Genomic DNA, 23104 nt, shown 5'->3' on the forward strand with positions numbered 1-23104 from the left:
TTACACCAGCCAGTAGTGTGCTCAGGAGGCCACCACTGGCCCTCCTTGCCTGCCTCTCTCCCTGCCTGAGAGATGAAAGGCTGGGATATAGGTGGACGCTAGATGAAGATAACGGGCTGATGGAGATGGATTGCAGGGGGGCAGAGGCCCGGGGAGGGGGGGGGTGCAGGGAGCCTAGCAAGGCTGGCTAATCAAATGAGAAATGGGCGCGAGGCAAAGCCTCTCGCACACATTCAGACTGAACAAAGAACACTTAACGGGGAAGAAGGACGAGCTCCCTCTTTCTCCATTTCTTTCTCTCGCTTTCCATCCTGTAGCGGTCAGAGTGGAGGATCACCGCTGAGATGACATACACTGAGTGTACAAAACTCTTTCCATGATATAGACTGACCAGTTGAATGTGCAAGACAAAAAGAGTTGTGTCAAGAGCACCAGTTTGTGTCAAGAACTGCAATGCTGCTGGGTTTTTCACGCTCAACAGTTTCCCATGTGTATCAAGAATGGTCCACCACTCGACATCCAGCCAACTTGAAACAACTGTGTGAAGCATTGGAGTCAACATCGGCCAGCATCCCTGTGGAACGCTTTCGACACCTTATAGAATCCATGCCTCAACGAGACTGTTCTGAGGACAAAAGGGGTGGGGGTGCAACTCAATATTAGTAAGGTGTTCTCTGGCCCCAGCTTCCCCTTCTTTTGCTTCAGGGATTGTGTTCAGTAGGGAGAACGAGTTTTAAATTCTGTGCCCTTCTGAACACAAGCCCAGGTAGTCCTCCAAAGACCTGTAGTCTGCAGTGTCCCAGCTACACAGAGCTGGTGTAGCAGCCAGGTTCCTCTTTGCATGATGTAGTATTTCAGGTTAGATTGTAAGGTTTTATCTGTACTCAAGGCTACTACAGCTTCAGTGCCCCACAGAGTCCCACTGTGGTCAGAAACCTAGTCCAGGCCTGATTCACGGCCCTGTTTTATGCCCACAATGTTTACTTTACTTGTATTTCCCTTAGCATAACGTATAGCCAATAACTCATCTTATAAATACAATTAGTCCTGTGTGGCTCAGTCGGTAGAGCATGGCGCTTGCAACGCCAAGCGTCGTGGGTTCGTTTCCCACTGGGGCCACCCATATGTAAAAGTAGTGGCCCCAGCCGACTTGTAAGTCGCTTTGGACAAAAGCGTCTGCTAAATGGGATATATTATTATTATATTATTATTATATTAAATCATTTCAAGTTTAAGCACAGGTTGTTTGGTATATTATAAGCCACTATCATAGCATGGATTTTTGAGGTGTAGCATTACAAATGATAGTAGTTTGGCGTCTAAGTCTAGCGAAACGTGAACTGCGTAGACCGTCTTCCTTTTCCAGTCAAGCTGAATTGTAATAATTTATACACAGGCTTATGCCCAGTAAAGACACGGTTACCTATCCATGAAGACAATACAATGAGGTAGCGCTGTGACGTAACAATGACAGGGAGTCATTATGTCAAGGTATGTTGAGAGTGGTATATAGATACTAATAATTGCTATCATCCAGTTTAGTAATGCAGTGCATGCCTGATGTCCAGCCTGCCTGTTTGTGGTTGGGTTGGGGTTGGCCCCCCCTGATACAGTCATCAAATGGTTGATTACTTTCAGCCCGGTGAGGTAATCCAGTCCCCTCTGCCTAGTGTGTAGTAAACCAGGGGCACACACCCCCACTCTGGTCCACCATCCATCTTTCCAATGGCTCAGGCCTCCACATAAAAAAAGATTAAAACCCCCTTTTATTGCACGAGGGAATTAAATAACTTTTAGAATGTGGTTTCTTATAAATCACTGGCTAAATGAATATTCATTGTCAACCCGCCTCGTGTCTGAGAAAGACGAGAAGGGTTGGTCTTTATAGGGTAAAGTTTTACTCCGTGCGGCCCAATGACAGTGTTGGTTGAGAGAACCACTGCAGGGATTTATGAAGCTGTTAAAAGGGAAAACAGCATGCTACGGAGGACAGCGCTTCTGGGGCTGCTTTATAAGCAGGCACGCTAATCAAGACTAAATGCATTTTTACAAGCTCCTCACTAATAAGAGGAGATTTTAAAGCTTTATGGCCGTGGTGTCACAGGACAGGAGACAATGACTGGCCTCTCCTTTCTGTAGCCAAGGTCTCTGTCCAGTCAAATGAGTTTCAAGTTGACTTGAGTCACAATCAGCTGCATTATATCCGACTAATAGGAGACAAAGGAACATTCAAGGTCTTGAAGTCATATTCGGCTTAACTCAAATGATGCGTCCTTCTGTTAAGAAAACATGACATTGGTGTGAGTATCTCTATATGAAAAGACAAAAACAGTGCTTTATTCAATGTAGCGATCACCCTAGGTAAGTAGCCTGTCTCTTCTCCTGTACTGTGTATGTGGTCCTCAGAGCCCTCACTCCTCATTGAACAACCACACAAGGCCGGTAGTATAATAAATGAAGCCATAGATAGCCGAGGCAATGGGCCCTCCGAACGACCACTAATCGCAGTGGGGGAGTGCTCTGCCTCCCGCTGAGAGCTGGTCCAATAGAAAATCAATATTGTAGATCAGCGCTCCATCTGGCTGGAAAATGAGCGGATCACCATAAACATCTGGCCAGCGCCGCGTCCCGGCTAATCACTGATGGCCATATTGACTTAGTTACTGCTCGTTCATATGCTGCAGGACAGTTTTAAATGTACATTCTCCAGGCAGGGGCATTAATCAGGGGATATTTAGTGGAGGGCCTGAGAGGGGAGGGAGCTGTAAATCTTGGATCAGTCAGTGTAGGGATAGGACCTGGGAGGATACAGACAGACAGACAGCTGTTAAATAGGGACATGTCATGCACAGTGTCGGTGTCCTGACAAGCAAGGACTGGATGAAAAACTTGACCAGGAACAATCTCAAAGCAATTCAGATACTGGGACTGAGGTAGAAGATTAAGAATGATAACGCATAAAATGGCCACCAAAATACCTTGGCCTTTGCATCCCTGCAGTGCTGCTACCGAAGAGTTAAAACAAGAGATTCCATTATGTAATTGTATTAATACATTCTCTTTGAGTGTCACGGTGACGCAACCCCAGCTTTTCTTCTTTACAGGATCACAGAGGGCTCGACAGCCACCACGTTCGAAGCACTAAAGGCTCGTATCCGGGAGCTGGAGAAACAGATCCTCCGAGGGGACAGATATAAGTGTCTCATCTGCATGGTAAGGAACCACTACACTCCTTTCTTCTCTGGCCATCAATGTGCTTTTCTCTCTGTCTCTATGCATGTCTACCATAAGAGTTTTTGAACCCAAGCAACCCGCCCATCCACTAGTATACCAACTCATGGGTTGCCTCCCAAATGGCACCCTATTCCCCTTTTAGAGCGCTACTTTTTTATCAACTTTTTTTAATAGATTTTTTTACCCCCTTATTTTCCTCCCATTTTCGTGGTATGCAAATGGTAGTTAGCCTTCTCATCACTGCAACTCCCGTACGGACTCGGGAGAGGCGAAGGCCGAGTCCCGTGCGTCCTCTGAAACACAACCCAGCCAAGCCGCACTGCTCCTTGACACATTGCCCATTTAACCAGGAAGCCGGCCGCACCAATGTGTTGGCGGAAACACCATACACCTAGCGACTGTGTCAACGTGATCTGCGCCCGGCCCGCCACAGGAGTCACTAGTGCGCGTTCAGACAAGGACATCCCTGCCGGCCAAACCCTCCCCTAATCCGGACGACGCTGGGCCAATTGTGCGCCGCCGCATAGGTCTCCAGGTCGTGGCCGGCTGCTACAGAGCCTGGACTTGAAACCAGAATCTCTAGTGGCCTTAGACCACAGCGCCACTCGGGAGGCCCGCAATAGAGTGCGACTTTTTGGTCAAAAGTAGTGCACTATTTAGGGACTATTGTGCCATTATGGATGCAACGTTGTGGTGTGCAGGCAGAGACTTTGTGTTGACGTCTACTGTCTGGTGGTTGAAGTGATTCCTGCATGGCCTGAAAGTCAGCCCTCCTCCCTCCCTGCCCCCTGATGTGTGTGTCAGAGAGATTCTGTTGCACCAACTGTCGTATAACTTTGGAGCCCCAGTTGGAACCAACCCATTGAATTGGCTAATTACCACCCTGCAGCTTTGAGGACTTTCTCTGACCATTTCAACTGATGGTTCATTATAACTTATTGACCCCCCCCCCCCTCCCAAAATGAACTCCTCTCTTTTAGTTATTGATGGTCACCTTGGTGATTGACATCCATCAATGCATCCACTTCCTTGAGAGTTGATTATCTGTCATGTCCCTAATGACTGGTTCAGCTGTTCTGGTCTGAGAGAGAATCAGACAGCATGGATTAACAACACCTCACACCTGGCCAATCAGAATCCTTTCAGAGGTGTTCCTGAGAGTGTGTTGTGGTGGTACTTAGACCCCATCCACCCTGCCATCCTATCACCCTGCAGCATGAGTGAAGATGCCAGATGCCTTGGCAACCCCTGCTCCCTGGCCCCGGCCCGGGCCCACGACTCTGTGAAAAGCAAGCAATTACTGATGCCTGCCCCTCCTAAAGGTTGTCTCAGCCCCGGGGTGACAGACAGGAGAGGAGAATGGATGCATATTGATAACTCCTGCCCTCCGGTGACCATCGTAAAGCTCATTCGTCATTACTGTCTTTTCCTCCCGTCACAAATCTCACTCAGCCAGGCTGAGGAGTGAAGAAGCTCTTCACACCTGTTTGTTGACTAGGTTTTGTTCTCATTTTTTAGAAGGGTGAGGAAATAGCCTATGCAATGACCTGAAAGTCTAACCCACCAACAAAGTTGGTCAGGAGTTATATTTGACTGCTTACACCTCATCGCTCATTTTGAAACACAAAGTGGCATGGGCTTGTTAGGCAGTAGAGTTGAGGATCTTTCTCTACAAGCTTATCAAGGAGTTTGTAGTCTGTGTTATCTGAACACTTGTTAAAGCATCATACAGGCAGACCCCCTCAGCAGGTTCTTGTCAGTGAATCTCTACCACCTCCTACTGTTGCCTTATGGAACTGGACACTAGATGGATGCATTGGATTTCACATCATCTAAACATTCAGTGTTTCCTGTTCTGTTTCAGTACATTTCATACAAAGAGCATAGTCTGGCCTGTAAAATGATCTATAGCTTATTTTGACCAGAGCCTGCCACAAGTCTCAAACACACAAGAACTGCAACAGAAACTCTTATCGGCCTCTCTCTCCAGTGCCGCCTGATGTTGTGTGTGTGAGTGCATGTGTCGGTGTCCGTCCAGTCCAGTTCGTCCGTACCCGTATCTTTCTATGCTTTGTAGTCCGCCACATTCTAGTGCTCAGCAGTGCCCCCTCTGTACTTCCCTACAGAGGAAGAGATTCCAAACAGACAGGGCTGAAGACAAGAATCTGGGCCAATGGGGGCGGGCCCTCGCGGTAACAGCGCCAAATGAGAGGCGGGTTGCTGAGAGCTCAAAGCCCCTCCCCCCGCTGAGCATTTACTGTTTGTATAGAGGCTACGTTATGGGCTGCAGCGGCGGCGGGATTAAACGGCTGCTCCCGCTCCGGAGGGTAAGGCTCTCTGTGCTCATCCACCCTCCTTCCCTCTGCCCGTCTGCTCGCTGGGCCGGCCGCCTCCCTCCTCCATGCCTGTGCTTCTAGCTGTGCTGCCTGGTGCTTTGGTTTGGTGCCGCCGTTCATCAAGACTTGTCCAGTGTTGTGCCGTGTGTGCCTGCAACCGTGCGTTTGTGTACATTTGTGTCAGTCCACACAGTTCCCCTTTAAACTCTTTTGCTAATGTTCTGTCTCCCCCCTTGTGGCAGGACTCGTACACGATGCCCCTCACCTCCATCCAGTGCTGGCATGTCCACTGTGAGGAATGCTGGCTCAGGACTCTGGTGAGAACCCAACACCAATCCACCCAGCCTCCACAACACATCACAACACTGCTGTTGCATGGCAACACTACTTCATCACATTACAGCCACTGATTATAGAACAGTTTCATAGTGAGTGAACATCCCACTTCTCTCACTCACACACACACACACACACACACACAACCCTGAAACAAAGAGGTCTACTCTAACCTCTGAATTCTACCCTCTTAGGTGTAAACACACAAACTTAACATACACACACTCTTGAGCTATGTTTGTTTTGTTGTTCATTTTTTCTAATTTGGTCGTTGGTCAGTGATTAGCCAGTGGAAGCTTTGGATAACGAAGTAAATTATTTAGACAATTTTGTCGCATCTGACCACAAAGGTGTAAGTACCTCTTCTCCTCTCTTTACAAACACAGTAGTGTGTCCCACCTAACTCATTGTACAGTACAGTAGGCCCAACCAGGCAGGGAAACCTCCAAGATCTCTGCTGTATGTTTTGGGGAGGATTTGTTGTCACTAAGGCACCTCATCCTCTCCTGTTTTTTGCTACTACACACGGAAGCAATTCGTAAGAAAATGTTTCCCAGCCACAGGTCAGACCCCCTCATCCTCCTCCAATACCCAATATATTAAATATGCTGCTGTGTGGTGGAAGGAGGGAGGGGGAAGGGGAAGTCTGAGGGGTGGATAACAAATGTGTGCCTGCTGCAGCAGCTTGTTCCTAATGTGGGCATTCAAATGTTGCCCGAAGACAGCAATACAAGCGTTGCGCTTCAGGGCTCCCCTCATCTTGATCCAAGTAAATGCGTGTAACCATATGGCCACACCGTACACCAGGCTCATTAAGGACAGGTAACTCTTTTATTCTATAAGAAGAAGAGAAAGAAAGGACCTGCCGTCATTTCTTTGGGTAAAGAGAAGAGAGATGTAGGAACCTGGTGGTCATTGGAGCCGGGGGAGAGGACGGGGGTGAAGGGGGGGGGGTTCTTAGTGTATAAGAATATAAGAAGGCAGCTGGTACGGTAGCTAGTGTGTCTGATTTGATTCACTTTCAAAATGAACCTGTAGGCTGTGAAGACAACGAGTTTGGGCTTGGTCCAAAACTCCCTAACAGTTTGTGTGGTACTGCATGCTGCTGTTATGGAGACCACCTCTACTCAAGGCCATCCGCCATCTTCTTAGCCTGGTCATCTCTAGACATGAGCAAACTTGTTGGGAGCCACAAATCCTCTTTGCACCGTGGTGTGAGAGCTGCTCGGGCCCCCAGCTGCCTTCCGACTCCTGCTTCTGGCAGCACAGAGACTCCACTGTTTGTTTACAGCTGTGTGCTCCCTTGTCTGGCGAAGATTTATTTACCCCTTTCTGCAAGCCAGGGCCTGACCCTGTGCACTCAGGTTTACACACACACACAGGGCTAACCCAGCCCACCACATCAGTGTGTCAGGGATCAGTGTATGAACTCTGTGTCCTCTGCATACTCTGACTAGAACCGTTAGCCAGATAGATCCCAAGTCAGTCAGGGAGTACCTCTGACTTTACATACACAGGTCCCTGTGTGCTGGAAGTAGACTATACCTCTTCACAGTGTGGCTCCAGTAACCTTCCCCATAACTCTCATTTCTCTTTCCTGTTAATGAGCCAGTGACAGGAGACCAGTGAAAGCTGGTAGTCTACATGTCTTTCGTGTTTTGAGCTGGTGGTGTGTCAGCACTTGTAGGGGGAGGGGTTCAGCTAGATGACATTTGGCAGGCTCAATCAAATGCTCAAAATATTTGAAAGAAAACAAATTTGAACACAGGTCGGATACATGCCAGGGTAAGTGTTCAGGGCCCAGATTCACAAAACCTTAAGACATTTCTTCATTACTGCATTACTGCATTTTTTTTACTTAACTATAGACTTATGGAGAAAGTAAAGCGAAGTTGCTATTCCTTAAAGATGTTATTGGAAATGTTATTGCGCTATTTCGTATGCTTCTCCTTAAGCAAAAAGATAAATCTAATTCTTGAAAATACACTGCTCAAAAAAATAAAGGGAACACTAAAATAGCACATCCTAGATCTGAATGAATGAAATATTCTTATTAAATACTTTTTTCTTTACATAGTTGAATATGCTGACAACAAAATCACACAAAAATTATCAATGAAAATCAAATTTATCAACCCATGGAGGTCTGGATTTGGAGTCACACTCAAAATTAAAGTGGAAAAACCACACTACAGGCTGATCCAACTTTGATGTAATGTCCTTAAAACAAGTCAAAATGAGGCTCAGTAGTGTGTGTGGCCTCCACGTGTCTGTATGAACTCCCTACAACGCCTGGGCATGCTCCTGATGAGGTGATGGATGGTCTCCTGAGGGATCTCCTCCCAGACCGGGACTAAAGCATCCGCCAACTCCTGGACAGTCTGTGGTGCAACGTGGCGTTGGTGGATGGAGCGAGACATGATGTCCCAGATGTGCTCAGTTGGATTCAGGTCTGGGGAACGGGCGGGCCAGTCCATAGCATCAATGCCTTCCTCTTGCAGAAACTGCTGACACACTCTAGCCACATGAGGTCTAGCATTGTCTTGCATTAGGAGGAACCCAGGGCCAACCGAACCAGCATATGGTCTCACAAGGCGTCCTGAGGATCTCATCTCGGTACCTAATGGCAGTCAGGCTACCTCTGGCGAGCACATAGAGGGATGTGCGGCCCCCCAAAGAAATCCCACCCCACACCATGATTGACCCACCGCCAAACCGGCCATGCTGGAGGATGTTGCAGGCAGCAGAATGTTCTCCACTGCATCTCCAGACTGTCACATCTGTCACGTGCTCAGTGTGAACCTGCTTTCATCTGTGAAGAGCACAGGGCGCCAGTGGCGAATTTGACAATCTTGGTGTTCTCTGGCAAATGCCAAACGTCCTGCACGGTGTTGGGCTGTATGCACAACCCCCACCTGTGGACGTCGGGCCCTCATACCACCCTCATGGAGTCTGTTTCTGACCGTTTGAGCAGACACATGCACATTTGTGGCCTGCTGGAGGTCATTTTGCAGGGCTCTGGCAGTGCTCCTCCTGCTCCTCCTTGCACAAAGGCGGAAGTAGCGGTCCTGCTGCTGAGTTGTTGTCCTCCTACGGCCTCCTCCACATCTCCTGATGTACTGGCCTGTCTCTTGGTAGTGCCTCCATGCTCTGGACACTACGCTGACAGACACAGCAAACCTTCTTGCCACAGCTCGCATTGATGTGCCATCCTGGATGAGCTGCACTACCTGAGCCACTTGTGTGGGTTGTAGACTCCGTCTCATGCTACCACTAGAGTGAAAGCACCGCCAGCATTCAAAAGTGACCAAAACATCAGCCAGGAAGCATAGGAACTGAAGTGGTCTGTGGTCACCACATGCAGAACCACTCCTTTATTGGGGGTGTCTTGCTAATTGCCTATAATTTCCACCTGTTGTCTATTCCATTTGCACAACCGCATGTGAAATTTATTGTCAATCAGTGTTGCTTCCTAAGTGGACAGTTTAATTTGTGTGATTGACTTGGAGTTACATTGTGTTGTTTAAGTGTTCCCTTTATTTTTTGAGCAGTGTACATTTCTTGGATTTGTTCTTTCTTCTAAGATAGCTAAACCATTGTCTTAAACTCTGGGCAGTGAGAGAATAGGCTCATGAAAGCAACTGAACATGTTTAATTCACTCACAAGGTTTCAGTATTGATTATTTTAAACCCAAGAAGTTGTTTTAGAACAGTCATTTCATGAAATATGCTAATAGATTTCCATTGTAAGCTAGATAGCTAGCTATACAGAGAGAGAGAGAGGAGACCACACAGCTCACCTTGCCCTGCTCTCAGCTCCTGCACCCACTGCCTTTTAATTACACCCTGTACACAGCTTTATAGGAGATGGCAGTTATTCAAAGTGGGAGAGAGCAGAGCAGGAACCTTGGAACAGGATGATGAGCAGGCTTTGATGCTCCACTGTAGGCCATCTGTCACTGACGAAGGCATGTGTGGGGATCTATACACTGGCTGAATGTGGTTTTATACCCGTTCTGTACTGATGTGGTTGTTTTCATCTAAACTCAGCAAAAAAAGAAATGTCCCTTTTTCAGGACTCTGTCTTTCAAAGATAATTTGTAAAAATCCAAATAACTTCACAGATCTTCATTGTGAAGGGTTTAAACACTGTTTCCCATGCTTGTTCAATGAACCATAAACAATTAATGTACCTGTGGAACGGTCGTTAAGACAAGAACAGCTTACAATAGGTAGGAAATTAAGGTCACAGTTATGAAAACTTAGGACACTAAAGAGGCCTTTCTACTGACTCTGAAAAAAACACCAAAAGAAAGATGCCCAGGATCCCTGCTCATCTGCATGAATGTGCCTTAGGCATGCTGCAAGGCATGAGGACTGCAAATGTTGTCAAGGCAATAAATTGCAATGTCCGTACTGTGAGACGTCTTCGACAGCGCTACAGTGAGACAGGACGGACAGCGGATCGTCCTCGCAGTGGCAGACCTCGTGTGACAACACCTGCACAGGATCGGTACATCCGAACATCATCTGCGGGACAGGTACAGGATGGCAACAGCAACTGCCCGAGTTACACCAGGAACGCACAATCCCTCCATCAGTGCTCAGACTGTCCGCAATAGGGTGAGAGAGGCTGGACTCTGAGGGCTTGTAGGCCTATTGTAAGGCAGGTCCTCACCAGACATCACTGGCAACAACGTCACCAACGTCAGCGTTACACCGAGGCCGGTACTCTGGAGAGGGATTGATTTGTAGTTGGAGGGTCTGTCATGGTTTGGGGCGGTGTGTCACAGCATCATCGGACTGAGCTTGTTGTCATTGCAGGCAATCTCAACGCTGTGCGTTACAGGGAAGACATCATCCTCCCTCATGTGGTACCCTTCCTGCAGGCTCATCCTGACATGACCCTCCAGCATGACAATGCCACCAGCCATACTGCTCGTTCTGTGTGTTATTTCCTGCAAGACAGGAATGTCAGTGTTCTGCCATGGCCAGTGAAGAGACCGAATCTCAATCCCATTGAGCACGTCTGGGAACTGTTGGATCAGAGGGCGAGGGCTAGGACCATTCCCCCCAGAAATGTCCTGGAACTTGCAGGTGCCTTGGTGGAAGAGTGGGCTAACATCTCACAGCACGACCTGGCAAATCTGGTGCAGTCCATGGGGAGGAGATGCACTGCAGTACTTAATGCAGCTGGTGGCCACACCAGATACTAACTTTTGACCCCCCCCCCCACATTTGTTCAGGGACACATTATTAAATTTCTGTTAGTCACGTCTGTGGAACTTGTTCAGTTATGTCTGAGTTGTTGAATCTTATGTCCATACAAGTATTTATACCAATTGTGGTGGCTGACTAAATTTTCCACCATAATTTGCAAATAAATTCATTAAAAAATCCTACAATGTGATTTTCTGGATTTTTTTTCTTCTCATTTTGTCTGTCATAGTTGAAGTGTACCTATGATGAAAATTACAGCCTCTCATCTTTTTAAGTGGGAGAAGTTGCACAATTGGTGGCTGACTAAATACTTTTTTGCCCTACTGTACATGAAAATAAACGCAGTTGACAGTGAGAGGGCGTTTATTGCTGAGTTTATTACAGGACCATCTCTGTACTGTCAGTCTAAGTGCTGCATACTATTTCACCAGGGTAGTAAAAGGACCAATGCATTCTCTATGCTTTGTTGAAACCCTCAACTGTTCATATTGTGGCCTCAACAATGACATGTTCCTCTCACTCTCTCGCTGTCCCACAGGGAAACAAGAAACTGTGCCCACAATGCAACACCATCACGTCGCCAGGAGATCTAAGGCGCGTCTACATGTGAAGAAGATGGCGCCTGCCCTGACCGGCCTACACCTCCAACCCCTCCTCCCTCCATTTTTTCCTCATATTTCCATTTGCTCTCTCAGTATTTGTTTTTGTTGACCTTGCGTGAGCCTGGGTTTGTGAAGCCCCTTCAGAGCTTAGAGAGATTACTGATGTATTGAATGACTCTTCAGACCAGGGGAGGACTGACTGATCAACCAACCAACCAACCAAACATTGGAACAGAACCTAACCAAGTAGTTCATTATGACGAGTGTTCTCAGAATGACTAACCAACCAACCACCCCTCACTGGCTCCCTCCACCCTGCCCTCTAGTGGTGGACGATCTATCCAGTCAGATGCCCTCTGGTGGTGGGTGGTCTAGTCCAGTCAGATACCCTCCACCCTGGCTGACACTTCTGGTTCTGTGTTTTTTGATCCTGTAGCTCCGATGACCCAGCTTCACACTGCTGTGTTACTCACTGAGCACAATAATCCCTGCGGAGAGGTGTGTTCAGGTGGGAGGAGGTGGTGGTGTAACTCCCTCTGTGTGGATAACCCCTCTTGGTTCAAGCCATCAGGACAGCCAAGCTAGATATTAAGCTGACCACCGGTAGTCGCACCCTGCTTGAAGACTTGGTAAGGGGGAAAGGAAAACAATCAACTCTTTCAGCGTTCAACCAAACCGACAACCTCGGAACATCCAGGGGATCCTCTTCTTTTCAGCCTCCTTTTCCCTTCAGTTGTGGTGTTATAGTGACGTCAACCAAATCCCAAGAATCAGTGCAAGCACATGTATATTAGTCTGTGTATGTTTACAGTGTTTTGTGTAAATGACATAGAGGTTACACTTGTATACATATGTACGCACACATACACACGCACACATACACACACAAAGTATATATTATTAAAGTCCAGTTTTTATTTTGAGTTTTGGTGAGGAGGAGGAGGGGGGGGTGGTGTTTTAAAAAATGGACAAAAAGAAAGCCCTCTGTATTTTTAAACCAATGTTGTCATCTTGAGGTTGACGTTCTATTTCATTGTACAGGAATACATTTAAAGTAATAATAATAAACTACTCAATTAGAAATTCAAGGTTTAGATGGTGTACATTTTTCATTAAACTATACAGTAACATCTGTAGAAGATGCAAGAAGATAATGTGTATTTTTATTTCGTTTTTTTTAAATGGAATGTAAAGATTCAAATGTCTCTAACCCTAGACTAGGAGAGATGATGGCTTTGAATTGTTACAGAACTGCAACGCTGGCCAAACAGCTGTTTTCAAAATCGCAACCTGGAACGCAGTTGAGTTAACCTCCACCTCCCACCTCAGTTTTTGATCATATAACTTTACTAATCACTTTGGTTTTCTGTTTTGTCCTCCGCTCTGATAAAGCCTCATAAAATGCTTCTCCTCCAGAAATGTTTGAGTGTTCCTTCCATTGTGCTACCCAGCAAAGGCTCCACCCTGGCAACTCGTAAAGGTAGGTCCTTCCCTTCTGTAAGGGAAAAGAGGAGTGGGCCGCCTTTTTGGGTTGGCCAACTGATTGCCAAAGCCCAGTGACTGAACACTACCCCACAGCAAGGTGGTGTGCTTTGTATTTGTAAAACCATGTATCCTGTGATGTCTGTATTGATGTATGCTGACAAAAAATAAAGAAATGAAAGGTTTATGACTGAATTCAAACCCCAACGGAAACCCTGAAGATATATTAACACATGTACAGAAAGCTTCCATTTTTTTGTGAAGGGGAACAATAGATGAAGACTTTAGTCACAAATGCAAAGATTTTTATATTTATTTCAGTCCAGACCAGGTTTCTCTTCATGGACTACTGTTTTCAGAACTTTCTCCAGTTTAGTGCTTATTGCATTGGTTTAGGTTTAAGATTCTTTCACCCTCTCCCTCCATTGTTGATTTAGATGCTATTTTATGGTGACTATTTGATCATGATCGCTACAATGTAGACATAGAGCAGGTTTGTTTTCATAGAAGCAGTACACATCTCTTGTACAGTATTGTTTCTATAAAGGGTATGTTTTGGAGCAGCCTGTTAGAAGTTATGATCACAGGCTTATAGAACCTAAAAGGATCTGTAGAATTGTTCCAAAGTTATTTTCCCAATACCTCTGTCCATACAGTACATGTATAGGTTTTTGTTCTAGTTCCACTTTGCAGTCACATGTACAGGTAACCATGCATAGGAAAATGAACACTTAAAGCTGTGCTAAGGTATGTGTGGGTCACCTTCGAACCCGTGGTAGGATGTTTAAGCTTGCTACACCTGTGTGTCAAGACAAGAGCTGTGACTTCTGTGAATCTGCTTCACAACACTTGAGAATTAAGGGTTTAGCTCTTCTCACTGTGGTTCCTTCAACTGGAGATTTATTTCAACCTGCCCCAAAGATGACAAATTGCACAAGATGATTGTGTCAAATAATTTGTGTCTTTGTATATTCTTGAAAATGGTACGTGTCTTTCCCGTTTGTAAACTACATTTGACATTAATTAAATGATTGTAAATCTGAAAGTTGTCCTCGCGTGCTGCCTTTATTTCCAGAGCCCATCACTCATTGCTCTTTACTCTCTTTAGGTCTGGAATATTAATCTAGTTCAAGGTCCAATGCAGCTGTTTTTATCTCAATATCAAATAATTTATGGATAACAACTATGATTGTTTTCAAGTAAAACGAATAAAAAATTAAAAAAGAGCATTTGTCAAATAATTTTGCTAGGACTGTCTGGGAGTGGTCTGAGTGGGGAGGGGAAACTGAAAACCAGCTGTTATTGGTAGAGCGGTTGTGGGTCTATTATACAGTATATTGGGTGGGTCTAATCCTGAACGCTGATTGGTTAAAACCTGCATTCCAGCCAGTGTTTATTCCACAATTTACCACCAGCTAAAATGCATATTTACTCTGTTCCATCTGACTGCAACATTGTTTCAATATTCAAATTCAATCTCTAGCTGTTGCATACTAAATAATGAACGTGTGTCGGAGGTCAGGATGAGACAGACAGGCAGGCAGCTTTTCTTAGCCAGTCGAAATCATGAATCAACATAATTTTATGGATATCTACAAAGAAAAAACATAATTATGTGCAGCCTGTTTGCAGTCAATCATGCTTCAGTTTGAAGTTATTGTGTTAGCTGTGTTGTTGGCTAGCTTCTCTGAACAACAGTCCTGACGAGAGAGAGCACATCCATAGATACAGAACAAAAAGATTGAACGACTGAGTTCTGTCTCTGGCATCCGAAAAACTTTGTCTAGGGCCTAACATCACCTGTGCCAATATATCCTCCAAACAGCGGCTTCTTGGGCATTCTTTGGACACTGTTAACAAACCTCCAAACGGCTTCTGGCCCTTCTTTGGACACAGTGTTAACAAACCTCCAAACGAGCTTCAATACCATACAAACACTCCTTCCGTGGCCTCCAACTGCTTTTAAATGCTAGTTAAACTAAATGCATGCTCTTCAACCGATTGCCGCCCGCCCGACTAGCATCACTACTCTGGACGGTTCAGACAACTACAAATACCTATGTGTCTGGTTAGACTAAATTCTCCTTCCAGACTCACATTAAGCATCTCCAATCCAAAATTAAATCTAGAATCGGCTTCCTATTTCACAACAAAGCCTCCTTCACTCATGCGGCCAAACAGACCCTCGTAAAACTGACTATCCTACCGATCCTTGACTTTGGCGATGCCATTTACAAAATAGCTTCCAACACTCTACTTAGCAAACTGGATGTAGTCTATCACAGTGCCATCTGTTTTGTCACCAAAGCCCCATATACTAACCACCACTGCGACCTGTATGCTCTCGTTGGCTGGCCCTCGCTTCATATTCGTTGCCAAACCCACTGGAACCAGGTAATTTATAAGTCTGCTAGCTAAAGCTCCGCCTTATCCATAGGAACACCCACCCGTAGAACGTGCTCCAGCAGGTATATCTCACTGGTCATCCCAAAAGCCACCACCTCCTTTGGCCGCTTTTCCTTCCAGTTCTCTGCTGCCAATGACTGGAACGAATTGCAAAAATCTCTGAAGCTGGAGACTTATATGTCCCTCTCTAACTTTAAGCATCAGCTGTCAGAGCAGCTTATCGATCACTGTACCTGTACACAGCCAATCTGTACATAGAACACCCAACTACCTCATTATCATCTTGTTATTTGGCTGGCCCTCGCTTCATATTCGTTGCTCTGACAGCTGATGCTTAAAGTTAGAGAGGGACATATAAGTCTCTTTTGCACCCCAGTATCTCTACTTGCACATCATCATCTGCACATCTATCACTCTAGTGTTAATTGCTAAATTGTAAAAAAAAAAATCCTCTACGGCCTATTTATTGCCTTACCTCCCTAATCTTCTACATTTGCACACACTGTACATAGATTTTTCTATTGTGTTATTGACTGTATGTTTGTTTGTGTAACTCTGTGTTGTTGTTTTTGTCACACTGCTTTGCTTTATCTTGGCCAGGTTGCAGTTGTAAATGAAAACTTGTTTTCAACTGGCCTACCTTGTTTAAATTTTAAAAAAAAAACACCCCAAAAACACTTAATTAACTAATTTACCACCTGGTGATGTTACCAGGCAGGCCAAAACTCCATCCCACTAAATAGGCAGAACTTTCAGGTTGTCTTTCCAATCAGCTCTAACACTGAAATTGCATTATCCTCATTTTCACAATTTCTCAGTATCATTCCAACCTCAGGAAAATCACGTTTTAAAAGCATGGGAATGTTTCATATGACATGGTGAGTGATCAAAATGTCTATGTTTTCCCAACAGCCAAGCCAATAGATAGCCATTCATCTAGAATTAAACTAGTCAAAATAGACGTCGCTGGAACGAGCAGCCTCCGATACATTTAGAGGCAAAAAGTGTCCAATAACTCTAAAGGGTTTCGAACTCCCCAACACTCCCAATGATGGATGCTCTCCAGATGGTGCAGCAGGCAGGCAGGCAAGCTGAGGCAGGGGAAAGTGTATGTGCTTGTTAACGTCGCTAGAACAATTCAGCCAAGGAACGCTGCCCATTCAGCAGAAACCTGTTACAGTAATTTGGTGGAAAACTACAAGATGATCACTGAAAGTCATTTTCCCCCTCGCCGCCTCTTAGATCCTTGGCCAAACCTTGAATTCAACCAATATCACCTTTCCCGTGCCTAGGTAAAGAAAGGCACATCCAGTAGAAAGCAAAACAATCCCCAGAATTGTTGTTATCATATGCTAATAAAGGAGTGCTAAATGAGTGGGAATGCCAGCAGCGATTCTAATAAACCTCTTGTGTAACTGAACTTCTCCCTGTACTCCTGCTGAAGCTTCAGGGGTGAAGCCCCTAGTCTGGATATCAACACTCAATCTCACCCCGACAATTCAGGAGAGGACAAGCTGAGGTCAATCAGATTAGGATTGACCAGTGGATATACATGTGCTTGATCCCCTGAGTGTGAAGTGTGTGGAGGTTAAAGTGGAGAAGGAGTGACCACTAGCCTGGAGGAGAAGAGAAGACTGAGGGGTTTGACGGCAGGGGGCCAGATTAAATCAAATCAAATGTTATTTAAATGTGCCTTTAAGGCTTTATGGTTAAATGAAAGTTACAGAGCCTGTATCGTTTACCCCCCTGCCCAGCCTGTCAAGAGGTTGTAGGCCAGACACCCAACCAATCCATAACTGGTGCATTAGGAGGGCTGTGACTGAGGGTCGGGTTACGGCTAGGCTTGGAGGCTGAGTGGCTCTGGACCCAGGAAGTGGGGGCCCCAAGTCGAAGCAGATCTATAGAAATTGCTTTTGGAGGTCAAAGCTTGTCCTGATGGGGGAGTATAGAGTGTGGGGGCCATTATTGCTAGTTTACAAACATCTCCACAGACCGATCAATAGGACAGGCCTTCCCTGCTGTGTTCGGTAATTCCTCTATTGCATTGCCCGTCTGTACCAATGGTAATTTACACCTTCATGTGGGAATTTTACTTGGACCCCCTACCCTACTTCCCCCTACTAGCATCCTCCTCTTCCTTCTCTGGCACTCAGCATATTGCTGCTGGTACAACTCATTCAATTAAGAGCCTGCTCTCCACCATGGCCTTTTTACAACATCGATCCAACCCAAGGTGGTTCATCGGAAAAGGATTCTGTCAGTCAAGGGATCCCTGTTTGGAGAAAGGGGAAGGGAGAGTGTTTGACATAGGCCATATGATGTGGTGTCCTTTTCTATTTCTCGCCTTGGTGGTGCCAGAGACAACGTTTTAGATGACCCATCGTGGATTGGAGGTGCAATTAGAAAGGGGAATTTGAACCAGTTAAGACTCAATCAGCCGATCATATAGCCAATCTCTCCTATTTACCATCTATCGTTGGTCCTAAGATTGCTGTGGAAGTTGTTGAATGAATTTACTCTTTTGCACAGATGTCCAGGTGTTTGTCATCTCAATAATCTTCACCTTTTTCGGATATACAAAATCTAAAAAAGAAAGAAAGAATTAAAGAGGAAACCCTAGCTAGCGTGGTTGTAAAGATCTTCAGGGTCCTCTCCTCTCTGCCTAGCTAATCCCATAATTACAGTTTCTCCAAATTGCTTTCATATCCATGAATGCTTAAGAGATTGGAGAATGACATTATGTGGATTTAGAGCGGGATGTTTTTCAATAACAAGGCGACTGACTAGGTGAGGTGAAACTGCTTCTGTGTGTATTCATGTACAGGATTTCGGTAATCTGCGGTGTGCAATGAGACATGAAGGCAAAGCCACCAGAGAAACTGAAAACCGACATGTGGAAGTGCTCCAAAGTTACCTCCCTAATCTCTCTCTCTCACAAAGTTGTGGCTGACTTACATTAGCTGCCTCCTAATGTTTTACAGCTATTGTGGTGATTTTAAAAGTGTGCAATTTTGCTGCCCACACACACACCCACATCCCACACAGTGTTGATGCCTAGTATGAAGTTCTCACACTAGGCTATTATATCCAACACATTTTTGGCATGATATTTTTCCATTGAATTGTATGTAGTGTTTGTACTGTATGCAACAAATATCTACTTAAATGTCCGTTATTAAGCCACCTTGGCATTTACTCTCACTGTCCACATGAGAGCACTAGAAGCAAGACAACGTTTTTTCAAGGAGGCAGTCCATGCGTGTACATTTGGTCAGGTTGTCAATGGCAGAAGTACTGTGGGTGACAGAAAAAAAGCTAAACAAATTACCCTTTGAAATCAGAGTGATGATCAGTTATAGTAGCTGTTTTGATAATAAACTAATGCAGTAGAAGAGACGGAGATGTGAATTCATTGCACAGAGTAGGTGGGTTCTTCTTCTACAGGCATATGATGCTATTGGTGTTTTCACACTTTAGTAAAACACAATTGAAAAGGAAGTATACTTTTCAGCCTATGGTAAATGCAATAAAGAAACGATGCATTACAAGACTTTCTCTAACATAGGCTACTGCCCAGAGTTCATGTTAACCATGCCAGGGTGGTCTTATATAAACCTGCTGCCTGGCTTGCCACCCCCCACATAGACAGGATCATGAAACCTGCCACCTCTGTCACCCCCACCGCCACCCAGCAGAGACAGGCTTCAGACAACGAAGGCCTTTGATTGGGCCCTGCAATGAAGGCAGAGATGCTCCCACAATTATCAGAGACATTTCATCTTCTCCCCTCTGTCCCCAGCTTCAACACACCGCCTTTCATCTCCAGTTGGCCCCAGGGGAACACTGACTGTTTTGTGTGTGGTGGTGCGGAGAGAGGGGACGGGGTGGGGGAGAGTGGTGGAGGGAAATGGGAGGTGGTGGTCAAGGTTGCTGAGGGACTGCTTCGTACAGGTAGACGTAGGAGGGAGATGAAGGGGGAGGGGGGTTCTTACCACAGTATCCAGCTATTTTCCTATCTTGTAAGGGGGAGATGACAAATGGAGATCGGTGGGGTTGGAGGGGTGAGGGAGGGAGAGAGGGTTGGGTGGGAGGACCCCCCACTTCTGACTGACGTTGTACCTGGCCACCTGCGCATGACATTCAGACGCCAGAGCTCTGCAAGAGAGAGAGAGAGACTAACACTGGGAAGTCAAGTTCCTTCAGTAGTGGCGTTCTAACATTATGACAGCAGTATTCTTCAGTTTAACAGCAATGTTTATGTTTCGCAATCAGTCCTCTAAGGTTACAGCAGACAGGATCATAAATGCATATGAAGTAATAGTAATTCCAATGTTAATATGTTGCTTAGTCTAATGTAAACAGTCAAAGCAATTAGCTAAGCCAGTTACCTCTAAGCCAGCCACTTCTATTCGATCACCAAACATTTCTCTAAAAACCCCAATGATAAAGCCTTGCATTCCTATTTTGTATTAGTTTGTGCTGTCGGCGGTAGTTGCACTTCATTCAGCAGCCCAAGTGCATGTGTCTGAAAGTAGAAATCTGCCTACCCAGCAGGCCCAGAGAGCAAATCAAGTGTAAAAAAGAAGGCTTGAACGCACAGCAAAGAAGATAATGTGAGATTTCAACACTTTTAAAACCATGACCAACAAATACACCAAAGATATGCTTTTTTTATGAGTAAGTTCATGTTTAAGTTGTTATTCAGCCATTTCAACACTTTGTTCAACAGTTTGATAAGCCATACGTGTGTTCTCCCTACTTCCACTCACGCTACAACCAGGACTGCAGCTACAATGAATTAGTGGCGCAAAGTGTTTCCATAAGCTTGTGTTGTTATTATTAGCTGCTTGTGTCTTTTTTAATATCGAGGACGATTTCACTTTATCTGCTCATGTGAATAACAACATGAATTGGTGAATGAGGCAGAAATAAATCTCAGCGATGAGAGGGAGAGAGGAGGGAGAGAGGAGGGAGAGAGGAGGGACGGTGAGTCGGGTGAACGGCAGCCTCCCCGCTGCTCCCTCCCCTCAGACACAGGCCATCAGTCCAGTAAAAAGCTGTGCATCACAAGTGATACAACACATGATCTATCACCAGTGTGATCAAACATAAAATATAATTTCAAAATGGTCTGAGAAGAACAACATTGGAAGGGCAATTCAAGCATAGTCAATATGCTGTTTTTATTTTACCTTTATTTAACCAGGCAAGCCAGTTAAGAACAATTTCTTATTTTCAATGACGGCCTAGGAACAGTGGGTTAACTGCCTGTTCAGGGGCAGAACGACAGATTTGTACCATGTCAGCTCGGAGGTTTGAACTTGCAACCTTCTGGTTACTAGTCCAACGCTCTAACCACTAGGCTACCCTGCCGCCTCAAGATGCTGTGATAATGTATTGGGCCTATAGCCTACTGCACAAACCTCATTGCTACAGAACTGTTTTTAATTGGTTAATGTTGCGTGGGTGTCACGATCGTTATAAGGAGTGGACCAAAGCGCAGCGTGGTTTGGGTTCATCATAATTTATATAAATGTGAACCAGCAACAAAACAATTAAGAGTAACAAACAAACAAATGTACAGTCTTGTAGGCCTCAAAAGCAACAATACAAAAACAAGATCACGTGAAAAACAAAAGTGGAAAAAGGCTGCCTAAGTATGATCCCCAATCAGAGACGATAGATAGCTGCCTCTGATTGGGAACCATACCTGGCCAACAAAGAAATAGAAAACATAGAAATAATAAACTAGAACACCCCCCAGTCATGCCCAGACCTACTCCACCATAGAAAATAAATGCTTTCTTATGTGACAGTGGGCCTACTTTTTTTAAAGTCAGGTTTAAAAAAAAATCTGAGCGGTAGATGACTGTAGAGAAGCACCACTACACATTCTGTAAGGGCAGACATGTTGACTGTAGGCTAATTCTCAGTTAGACCTGTTGTTTCTGAATGGAAGGTACATTTACAACACCAGTATGTCGCTACTCTTTCCGCTAGTCGCTGCACAAGGTCTCAATGGGATATTACCCAGTAATTGGATAGTAATACCTCTAATTGACATTACTAATCCATGTGATAAGTCTGCCACTGGGACATGAGTTGGTTTAAAGGGAAGTGTCTTGCAAGTGGGCGATTGTTGTTGAGGTTTTTACAAGGCACAGTAAACTTTGCACTTATACCACAACACACGGTAACACAATGCATGGTTAAGAAGGACTTAGGTTTTTAAGGTATGATAAGTCCCCTACAATGTGTTGACAGAGTTCTACAATGTTGTTTGCTTGGCTAGAGAACACAGTGGTTTGCGTCGGCTCAATGCTAATGTTAGCATGCCCATGGATTAAGTGAACAAGCACCAACTTCAGTGCAGTGTTGACTGTGAGCCTCATTAACAAGTCCAGAGTCTGTCTAGGGACAATTGCGAAGTTGATGATGTAGTGCACTGTGTATAGATGTGTTAACAAAAAGTATAGGCTTAGCCATAGCCAGCTCTTAACTGCTGCGAAAGGTCTTGAGATGCTGAAGAAAGGTTAAAAGAACAGTGCCAAGTAATTGCCCTATCTATCTCAACATTGTACTTTTCTACATTTCTATTTCTACTTAGAGTAACTTGGTTTATAACACTAACTACCTCAGCGAGTGATGTCTCTGCCATACCCGAGTCCCAGGCTCAGCTGGTGCTGTCTGTCTTTCAGGGTTATGAGGGACCCCAGCTATGGGTAAAATAGTATGCTACAGAAACAGGGCTGTTCAGGGCTATTCACACGCACAGTCACCAGAATCGGGCCACGATTACCTAAACCACAAAAAAAATATCCATGAGCACGTCTCAAACTCATTCTACGGAGGGCCGAGTGTATGTAGGTTTTCACTCCTCCCTTGTACTGGATTGATGAACTAAGAGGACTAATTAGTAAAGAACTCCCCTCACCTGGTTGTCTAGGTCTTAATTGAAAGGAAAAAACTAAAACCTGCAGACACTAGACCCTCCAAGGGATTTGTTGGACACCCCTGACTTTTACCATGGGCCTGTTTGAATTCAGATGGTTGACCCTCCACCTCTAGGTCAGTAGAATGATTGACAGCCCATGTATAGAAGCACCACTACTGAATCCACTTGACAGGCCAGATTAATAAAAGAGGAAGGGGAGTCCTCACTGAGTTGTCCTCTGTTATCTCCTATCTCCAGGATGACAACACACTAATCCTTCCAGTCCATATGAAACCAGTGGGACACAAGGGGGACAATGTTGACTCTTCCTAGTGCTTTATCCCCATAGGGGGCTACTGTTATCTGATGCATAGTCATAAGGATAGACTGACAACGGCACCCTCGTGCTTATACCTCTATCTCTGCTACATGTTATTTTCTATTGACGTTATGCAAAATATAAAAGACTGTACCTGGTTATTCAGTGGCTTACTGTTTATCATCATAGGAAACAATGTAAGTGATGTTTTGGTTAATGGGAAGTTGTGAGGGAA

The 23104-nt window shown here is 45.2% G+C and overlaps 1 protein-coding gene across 8 annotated transcripts in view; it reads left to right on the top strand.

Moving 5' to 3' along the window:
• Positions 1 to 13395, top strand: part of LOC135513987 (E3 ubiquitin-protein ligase RNF220-like) — a 165174-nt gene extending 151779 nt beyond the window's left edge. For 4 of the 8 annotated variants that reach the window (XM_064937072.1, XM_064937081.1, XM_064937088.1 and 1 more), the window contains 4 exons: positions 3105 to 3213; positions 5361 to 5561; positions 5813 to 5887; positions 11665 to 13395. In XM_064937072.1, coding sequence (XP_064793144.1) covers positions 3105 to 3213; positions 5361 to 5561; positions 5813 to 5887; positions 11665 to 11736 — 457 coding nt within the window. In that variant the 3' untranslated portion in view covers positions 11737 to 13395. The remainder of the gene's footprint in view (positions 1 to 3104; positions 3214 to 5360; positions 5562 to 5812; positions 5888 to 11664) is intronic. The other 4 variants (XM_064937106.1, XM_064937116.1, XM_064937124.1 and 1 more) reach the window with 1 other exon arrangement.
• The last annotated feature ends 9709 nt before the right edge of the window (positions 13396 to 23104 follow it).

This window comes from Oncorhynchus masou, chromosome 3 (genome assembly GCF_036934945.1).
Source record: "Oncorhynchus masou masou isolate Uvic2021 chromosome 3, UVic_Omas_1.1, whole genome shotgun sequence".
In the NCBI taxonomy this organism is placed as follows: Eukaryota; Metazoa; Chordata; class Actinopteri; order Salmoniformes; family Salmonidae; genus Oncorhynchus; species Oncorhynchus masou.